Below are 10,083 nucleotides of genomic sequence, written 5' to 3'. Positions count from 1 at the left end.
GAGGGTTCGGATCCCACATACAGACCGGTTCCCGCTCACTGGCTGAGCGAGGCGCGGGAGCAACACCGAGGGTTGCGATCCCGTTGCCGGTCCCGGTCTGGTACAGGGGCAACACTGAGGGTTGCGATCCGTTGCCGGACACGGAAAAAGACAAAAAAAAAAAAAAAAAAAAAAAAAAATTCCCAGTGAAGGACTCTGATCATTATAACTTTGGTTCAATGCAACTTCTGGAGCAATTCCTGAGCGAAGTGAGGGCAACACTGCAATTGGGTGCCCACCCTTTACACCGATTGTATGTCAGAGAGGTGGGCTGTGTTGACGACCTATTAAAGCCAATGGTTAAGAGGTTCACCGAGGAAGTGAGGGGTGTGAGCTGGAAAAATATTGCTGTTTGATCCGCATATTAATCTCTTGATTTAAATGAATTGAATAAAATCTATTATAAAATGGATCTACATTATGCTATGTTATGCCATTTTTTCCTGTTTAACAGTGAGAAACAATATGAAATACAGGTTTTCTTCTTGCACACCTGTGACCAGTGAGGTTCTTAATCTCTTTAAGAACATACACACATACATATACATTATATATGTATATACATATAACATATAATTGTATATATAGTATGCATCATACATTTTATATGTATATAAGAAAGCCTTATAGCTATAAGCCTCATATGTAAGCCATACATGTTAATACAAACATTATACATTATGATGAACGTGGGCTACAGGAGTGAGAAAACCATACCTCGGACCTATAGGAATAAGTAGGTCTTGGACGATTGTCTATGAAGATTAGAACTCTAATGTTGATTTGCACATGATTTGTAGTCTTTTGTCTTCTTTGAAATAATAATGACTCTTTTGCAGAAATACCCACTGGGAGCTGGCAACTTTACCATGTAACATTGGAAGTGACCGTCCAATTTAGAGTGGTGTTTGAAGGACGCAGAGGCTCTGGTGCATCACTGGGTGGTCTGTCTATTGATGACATCAATCTTTCAGAAACACGGTGTCCTCATCTTACCTGGCGTATAAACGATTTCACACAGTACATTGGAAGCCCAGATGGAACTCTATATAGCCCTCCATTTTATTCTTCTAAAGGTTATGCCTTTCAGGTTCTCTTGGATCTAAGACAGTCGACTAATGCAGGGATATATTTACACTTGATCTCTGGAGCCAACGATGATCAATTACAGTGGCCGTGTCCTTGGCAACAAGCCACAATGACACTCTTGGATCAAAATCCTGACATTCGACAGCGTATGTCCAACCAACGGAGTATAACTACAGACCCATTTATGACCACCGGTTCGTGACTCATTTTATTTATTGCTAATACATGATCATTGCTCTAGGAGGGACAGATGATCTGAGAATGAGAGATTGCACAGCTGGTTACCTACAGAATTTTGATACCTGAATCTTAAAAATAGAATATATTTAGGGGCAAAGTTTCAACAACTGTGGACAGAGTCTCCCAGGCAGGAGACTGTCAGGAATGTCAGCAAGCACTCTGGCAAATAGAGATGATATTGACTGTATTTCTGGGAATTGATGACTATCCCTGAATTCCCAGTATTGTGCAAGGGATTTGGATTTTAGAGTCTGACATTCTGGGTTCAAATCCAAGGTTCACTTCTCAGGAGTATGTGACCTTGAGCAAATAATTTCTTGGAGCTCCAGTGTCCTCAGCTGTAAACTGGAGTGGTAATAACAATCTCACAGACTGTTATGAGAATTAATACAGATCAAGTACAGAAGCTTGTGGAAGGGCCTGATATGGAGAGGCCCTCAGATGTTGAGTTCTCCTAACCCAGGCTGCCTTGATCATGCTCCTGGGATTGTCAAAAACAATTTGGCTCTAGGAATAGGTGTAGTTTTTGATCAGAAGGAAGATGTTGGATAGGTGCACTGGAGTGTTGATGAGAAGGTTGTGGGAATGGATTATAACTTCTTATTAAAGAGTTCTGGAGGACTTGCCAATGGTGACATCATTTCTCATCTCCTGTCTCAAAAAGAAGCAGTATCCAGAGAGCAATGATCCCACTTCTAATTTTAATAGTTCCTTGCCTCTGAGAATCTAATAAGGGGGGGAATAAAAAAAGGAATTATGGCAAGATTATTGCCAAATCTGAATTCTGTGTGTGTAAAGGATAGACCAAAGTGACACAGAAAAAAACTCCACTTAATCCGATAGCAAAAATTATTATTCACAAATAATTGTAGGGACTTGATATTCAGAATTTCTTCACTTTTTACTAAAGTGTTTCTTTCCGAATGACATTGGGAATAGCTCAGGATTGGGTGGGTCATCACCTTTTCCCAAAAGAGTGCTTTTTGCTGTCTTTTACTCCTGAAGGACTTTGCTCTGATAGGTGACCAATTCAGTTAGTAAGATAAATTGTTCTAAGCTAATGTTAAAAACTCTCTCAGAAACTGTTTTAGTCCATTTTGTGTTGCTATAACAGAAACACCTGAGACTGGGTTATTTACAAATAAAAGAGGTTCATTTGGCTTACGACTCTGGGACAGCTGCATCTGGTAGGGGCCTCAGGCTGCTTCCACCCATGGTGGAAAGTGGCAGGCAGCTGGTGGGTACAAGCAGATCACATGGCGAGAGGAAGCAAGAGAGAGAGAGAGGAGGTGCCAGGGTCCTTTAAACAATCAGGTCTCATAGGAACTAATAGAGCGAGAACTCACTCATTAATCCCCCCTCCCCCAGGGAGAGCATTAATCCATTCATGAGGGATCCGCCCCCATGACTCAATCAGTTCCCAACACTGCCACGTTGGGGATCAAATTTCCACATGAATTTTGGAGGGGACAACACATCCAAACTCCATCAGCAGCATATTGCTTTAACTCAGTTAAATGGACTACCTAACTCAGAAGGCCACTGAGGTATGATTCTAACAGGCAGGGGGTTTCTACACTGACCAATAAGTGTGTGATATCTGCACCTAGGAAACTTTTGGTACCTCTCCACTCATATTTCAGAGTACAGTCCTCCCTGCCAGGCAATCTCATTTCCTTTAGGACAATATAAATGAACAAACCCCAGTGATTTGCCAGGGAATACATCGCAGGTCAAGAGCATCATTTCATTATTTTGAGCTTATCCTAACTGTGTTTCACATTGCCTGTTCTCTCCTACCACCAAAAGCTGTAATGATGCAAAAAACAACCTGTTAATATAAATTGCTTTTTCAGATAATGGGAACTATTTTTGGGACAAGCCTTCCAAAGTGGGAAAAGAGGTTTATTTCCCTAATGGAACTCAGTTTATGAGAAATACGGGTTATGGAACCAGTGCCTTTATAACCTATCAGAGGCTGCAAAGCAGAGATTTTATAAAAGGAGATGATGTTTTCATACTACTGACAGCAGAAGGTATGTCAATAAAAATAGTTTTAAACAAGCTAGTTTTTTGTTATGACCTTTGATTTTTTACTGTGTTCTTCTGAGTTTCGTTTTTAGGTTATATGAGTATAGAGATATGGGAGGAAATGGGCACGAATAGTATTTTCTTTAGTTTAAATTATTAATAACATGAAAATAATTTAAACAGTGAGGGTTCCAGGATAAACAATTTAATTCACCATCACATGGAGCAAGTGGAAACCTTCAGGCTGGAAAACCCTTTAGAAATAAGTTGAAGCATAGCTGTTTTACCCTAGGGTTATATTCTACGATTCCAGGAATAAAAATATCACATAAGCGCATGAAATTAAACTGGAAATGAACTATCTTATCTGTTTCAAATATATATATACACACACATATGTATACACACATGCACACAAGTATAGACACGCATATGAACATACATGTGAATGTACTTTGAAAACTTTGTGGAAAACTAGAATTAAAAGTTAATACAAATCTTTCCATGAACTTTTTGGAGACCCCTCATATATATATCTCGGCAGTAATAACATTAGCCTATTGTCTTTAAAAACTTCTTACTTGTGACCAATAAACACATTTTCCAGCAGTACTGGCTGTTTCCACATTTTAGGTGGTAGAATTTTAACTCATTTACTATGAAAAACCCACTTGCATCTCAGTAAATCAGAATCTTGTTTGTGATGAAAGGTGATGCAATTAAAACCCATGAAATTTTGACCTCAGTGTCCATTAGAGTAAATCCAGATGTTATTTGGAAAAAGTTATTCAAGAATAACTTTTGTCAAGAGAGAAAATATTTTATATAACAGAGAAAAAGTCATATATTCATTAATTCTCTTTGACCCTATTTGGACTAGAAGCAACAAATAACACTGCACAGAACATACCACTGGTTGTCAGGGCACCTGGTGTCTTGCTTGAAATCTCCAACAACTGGCTCTACCTAGCCAGAGACCTGTGGCCTTGGGCAAGGCCCTCGACTGCTTTACGTTTCTGAGCTTTGATTTCCTCGTTGGTCCCTTGAGGGTTGGTATCAAGGGCTTGTGCCCTTTAGAGCTCCAACAGCCCAGGCAAGCTTGTGGTTAAGCTGTAACCCAGAAGGCTGGCCCAGTTTCCCTTTGCCTCGTTCTTATTTCACTGCCTTGGAACGTTGCTGGACCGTGTTTAAGATTACCTGAAATTCTCACAAGACTGAAACCTGAATATCTTCTACATTGAAACTTAAAAATCAAATGATTGTTAAAGCAAAAGCTGATTTCTACCCATGCTCTCTCCTCGCCCTCCTTAGACATATCGCACCTCAATTCTACACAAATTGAATCAGTCCCAGCAACCACTGATGTCAATGAGCACTGTGCAAAAATCACATGTGAGAATGGCGGTGTCTGTGTTGTCCAAGATGAAAAAGCTGAGTGCAGGTAAGGGGTCACTTGGAAGAGATCTCCCCGTTCTTCTGCTAGAAATGTTATTCCCATAATGTAGGATTACGTACTCATAGTTCATATGAATGAAATCAGTTGATTCTCATCTCAAAGCCATTCATAGACTATTTTTTTTTTTTTTAAATCTCTCCATTTGAGACTTTGGATAGCCACAGAATAATAAAATTATTTATGAAAAAAATAGCGCATTACATTCTAATTAATTCTAACTCTAATAAAAAAGTTTTCATGAGTTTCATATCTTATTATCCTCTCAACAGTCTGGTGCTTTTAAGTGTGGCTGTCCCCACTTTCTAGATGAAGATACTGAAGTTCTGAGAAGACCTTGGCCAACGTGTTAAGCTAGAAGGTGGAGGGACTGGGACACTGAGAACTAAACTTACTGAGCTGCCTCTCTTTCCTACCTTGGAGCGACTGTTCTAGTAGCCCACTAAGAGTAATTCCATTTATTCTTTCCATTGCCCCTGGCTGGCCTCCTGGTGCTAGTCTCCTTCCATCCAGACTGGGAAACAGTTCCATATGTCAGTGATCCATGGGTGATAACATTAACACCTTTAACGGTGAAGATTTCCAGAGTTAGACGCCAGCTCATAACTCCGTGTCACATTCTCAATGTGCAGGTGTCCATCAGGAAAAGACTGGTGGTACAAGGGAGAAAGGTGTGAAACGAGAGGCTCAACCCGAGACATCATTGTCATTGCGGCTTCTTCCACAGCTGCTGTGTTCGCCGTGATGCTCATAGTCACCCTCGTCAGTGTTTATTGTACTAGGAAGAAATATCGTAAAAGGACGAGTTCAAAGACAGCAGATATGACTCTGGAAAATGTAAGTTGAATCTGATATTTGGTTATTCAAACCCTATTGATGAAATCACATGGAGAAGAATTAGGACATTTTTGATATAATTAAAAAAATTTGGGGGCCAGCCCGGTGGCGCACTGCTACAGTGCGCCGCTTGGGAGTGTGGCGGCGCTCCCGCCGAGGGTTCGGATCCCACATACAGACCAGTTCCCGCTCACTGGCTGAGTGAGGTGCGGGCGCAATACCGAGGGTTGCGATCCCGTTGCCAGTCCCGGTCCGGTACGAGCGCGACACTGAGGGTTGCAATCCGTTGCCGGACACGAAAAAAGACAAAAAAAAAAAAAGGAAAAAAAAAATTTTTTTTATTACCTTTTTCTCTTTGTTTCCTGTGCTGGGAACAACTGATTTGAGACTAGGAGTTCCTATTACCTTCACTATAAATCAACAATTCTTAAATTGGGGTCCATGGATTCTTCTTGGGGGAGTTCATTATCCTCCCAGAATTGTATACAGTTGTGCATTTTTTTCCTGGGGTACAGGTGGTCTCTGACCCTCCTGAAAGGCACAACTGATTTTGCCTGCAAGTTCCAACCTTCCTGGTAAAGAAAAGAGGTAGCCTGTACAAGTTTTTCTTCTAGAGGTCTTGTAGTGGTGGCTGAGGTCAGGCCTGGAGGAAGGAGGCGCAGGCATGTTTGAGGAAACTTTTCCATTAAAGAAGTTTGCAACTAATTCTGGCTTCCTTGGAGTACTAATTCTAAGGCAAGATTTTCCAGTAGAGCTTTTAAAGGCTTGCCTCAGAAAATCTCTAAAATGGCAATATACTCTTGAAACTATCCTGTCTCAGGTCGGGTCCTGTGGGAAGCAGATTGAGGTGGCCGTTTACATGCAGGAAGTTTACTAGGAGTATCCTGGGAATATCTGTAATGGAATGAGGCATGCTGGGCTGGGGAGAGGATGAGGTTGGATATGATGCTGTGGCAGCTGAGGCCTCAGCCCATCCTCTAGGGAGCTCTGGAGCTGGGATGGCTCTTCAGACATGTCCTGAATTGAGGGAAGGGGGCCAGGCCTTTGTATTGCCATATCAACAGCTATTGGATTGGGTGAGGCTACTTCCAAGGAGGTGGCATAACATTGAGCTAGGCAATGGCACTTCTTGCATGGGAGCCCTCATTCTGAAGGGCAGAAGTGATCAGTGCACCCTAACATCCACTACATACCCCAGCAGTACAGAGCACAGAGTTTCATTTGCAGATTCATATTCTTACAAAAGAACACAAAGAAAATGGCTAAAATCTGAACATCACTTAAAAGTGAAGCTTTAAAAGTCTACTAGTTCTGTTTCATTCAACTAGAGTCTCCGAAACTGGCTAGTGAAACTAATGAAAAAACATGCCCAATTGGAATATCTCTGAAAATAAGAATACTGCAATTAGCTAAAGCCAAGAATATATTTTCTTAAGAAAAATTATTGGTCAAGATGTAGTATATTTTAAATTATGATTTTTTTTAAGTGGACAACCTGGTATCAAGATACTAAGTTTTTCTGCAAAGTCAGTCAAAGGATGGACAATGATAATTAATCAAAAACAAATAGTTTTATTTTCACATACTGTTTTCCTATTCCCTCAACATCAGGAAGATGTTTAAAACTAATCATAAGGTAATAGATCAATTACATCCCAAACTTATTAGAAAAGTACCTAAAATGTACACAAGTTGTTTTGTTTTTATTTTTTTATTCATTTAAAAAATTTTTTTGGTAGCTGGCTAGTGCAGGGATCTGAACTCTTTACCTTGCTGTTCACAGCACCATGTACTACTGAGAGTTTTGTTTTTAAATAGGTATTCCCAGCTTGTTTTATGACTCAAAATAAAAGGCACAGATCAGTCAGTGTGGGACATGGTAGGGATAGTAAGTAGAAACACACACACACACAACACACACACACACAAACACACACACATGCAAAACCACCAAAATATTATAACAGAACTGTTTTGCCTGTGGATCATTTAAAACACATTCTCAAGGGCAAAGAATTGACTTATACTTTCCTCAGTCTAGGCATTTCTACAGTTAATTCACTGGTAAAAGATTCTCCAGATCTAGTTTAGATCTTAAATCAGAATGACGTTTCTGAGGTCAAAGTGTGTTCACCCTAATGCTTTAGCATCTGAACAACGTGAGTTGGAAGGTCCAGGGCATCTTTCTGGAGGCCAGGAGTGGGAGCCACTTGCCAGCTGGGAGGAATGCCAGGGGCCTGCTGATGGGGACTTCATTTAAAAATAAGACTGTTCCACAGTGATTCATTTAAATGACAGTTTTTAAATTTAGATATTAAGTCATCAATTGTTCTTTCCCCTTTTAGTCACATGCTCTTTGAAGATTAACTCAACAATACGGCCAACAAATGAAATTTAAAAGGATTCTTCATCATGGATTTCACCTAAGCTATATATTACAACCAGCACATTCTTCTAAAAATGGATCTTCTCTGTAAAATAGCTGGATGTATTATAAATCATTATTTTGGTAAAAGTCAAATTGGTGAAATTTCTTTCTTTCTTTCTCTGTTTCTTTCTTTCTGTCTTTCCCTTTCAGCAATTTGGGCTCCTCTGTAAGTATAACATTGCTTAGAAAAGAAAGCAACCTTTAGAGATAGCTTTTCAAATTACTGATCCTTCTATTTGGGGACCAATTGTAGTGGCCTAACAAGTGATACCCCCAAAACCCATTGGAAACATCCAATGGGAATGATCCTCCATGTGGAATCTCACCAGTTTCAGTGCTACCCTGTTCCGATGCAGGGAAGGGCACTGGGACAGCTCCCCCCACTCTGGTGACATTCGCCTCTCTCCAAAAACTCGTGACTCTCTCGTTTTCTCATATAATTCCTTTGGTATGTAAGCTTGGTTTAAAATTTGTTTGAGCATATAATCAGTCCACAAGAAAACTTTTAACTTCTTGAGCAGCAATTCTCAAAGTTTTGAGTCTCAGCAGCCTTTACACTTAAAAATTACTGAGGACCCCAAAGAGCTTTTGCTTATGAGCATTCCATTGATCAGTATTTGCCTCATTAGAAATTCAAACCAGGAGCATTTAAAACTATGTATTTGTTAATCACTAAAAATAATAACCTCATTACATGTTAACATAAATTTTTTTTAATAAAAAATATATTTTCCAAAAGCAAAAGAGGGAGGTTGGTTTATATTTTTTTGCCTATCTCTAATGTCAACCTTAGTAGAAGACAGGTGATTTCTCATATGTGCCTCTGCATTCAGTCTGTTGCGATATATTATTTTGTTGGAAGGATATGAAGAATATCTAATCTCACAAAGATACGTAGTGGGAAAAGAGAGGCCTATCTGAAGAGCTTTTTCAGGTGAATGTGAATATTCCTTCTTAATTCTTTGTTAAACGTTGACAAATGGTAAGTTCTTAAAGGTTAGTTGCAATTGGAATCTGAAACCTATATTAAAGAATTTTTGTACTCTGTCCAGTAAAATCTACTGGTCTACGTTGTATTTTGAATGGGTCTTTCAGCTATGCGTGACTTCGTAATATTATGTATCAATCATTTAGAAAATATTGGTTCACTGAGTTATGCCGCTCTTACAACATTTGACACTCTTATCAGTCCGTTTTGTGTTGCTATAACAGAAATACCTGAGACTGGGTAATTTATAAAGGAAAGAGGTTTATTTGGCTTACGATTCTGGGACAGGTGCATCTGGCATGGGCCTCAGGCTGCTTCTACTCATGGTGGAAAAGCAGCAGGCAGCTGGTGGGTACAAGCAGATCACATGGCGAGAGGACGGTGCCAGGGTCTATTAAACAGCCAGCTCTTTTGGGAACTAATAGAGTGAGAATTCACTCAGGTCCCCTTCCTCCAGGGAGAGCATTGATCCATTCATGAGGGATCCGCCCCCATGACCCAAACTGCCACATTGGAGATCAGATTTCAATGAGTTCTGGGAGGACAATACATCCAAACTCCATCAGATACATTTCATTATGTTCAGTAACAAAACATTAGTTAATATCACTAATACTGATCTTGTTAAAAAAAAAAACTTTAAGTCTTGGGAAGTTGTTATGCTCATGTTGGCAGAAACACATTTTCTGAAGTTCTTATTTTCACTTGAAAGCTTAAATTTTATCATTGGCAACAAATACTGTTTTCCTTGTAGCAACAGGCTCATTTCATTTCATTTTTTAAAAAAATTCCAATTTTATTTTGAGATAGTAGATTCACAAGCAGTTGTAAGAAATAATACTGAGATATTTCTTGTACCCTTTATTCAGTTTTCCCTGGTGGTAACGTCTTGCAAAACCATACATAGTAGGGCCGGCCCGGGGGCGCACTGCTACAGTGCGCCCCTTGGGAGCACGGTGGCACCCCCGCCGAGGCTCC

General features: G+C 39.9%; 1 protein-coding gene across 1 annotated transcript in view; it reads left to right on the top strand.

Moving 5' to 3' along the window:
- The window catches only part of MEP1B (meprin A, beta), a gene marked incomplete at its 5' end in the record, with an annotated part of 16,396 nt that extends 7,620 nt beyond the window's left edge, over positions 1 to 8,776 (top strand). Inside the window, 5 exons of the mRNA XM_008585328.1 lie at positions 879 to 1,322; positions 3,225 to 3,404; positions 4,711 to 4,840; positions 5,485 to 5,689; positions 8,035 to 8,776. Of these exons, the coding sequence (XP_008583550.1) occupies positions 879 to 1,322; positions 3,225 to 3,404; positions 4,711 to 4,840; positions 5,485 to 5,689; positions 8,035 to 8,049 (974 nt within the window). The remainder of the gene's footprint in view (positions 1 to 878; positions 1,323 to 3,224; positions 3,405 to 4,710; positions 4,841 to 5,484; positions 5,690 to 8,034) is intronic.
- Positions 8,777 to 10,083: the final 1,307 nt, after the last annotated feature.

The sequence above is a fragment of the Galeopterus variegatus genome, unplaced genomic scaffold, assembly GCF_000696425.1.
Source record: "Galeopterus variegatus unplaced genomic scaffold, G_variegatus-3.0.2 Scaffold3520, whole genome shotgun sequence".
In the NCBI taxonomy this organism is placed as follows: domain Eukaryota; kingdom Metazoa; phylum Chordata; class Mammalia; order Dermoptera; family Cynocephalidae; genus Galeopterus; species Galeopterus variegatus.
The sequence above is the reverse complement of the archived record's forward strand: the minus strand, read 5'-3'. Positions and strand labels throughout refer to the sequence as shown.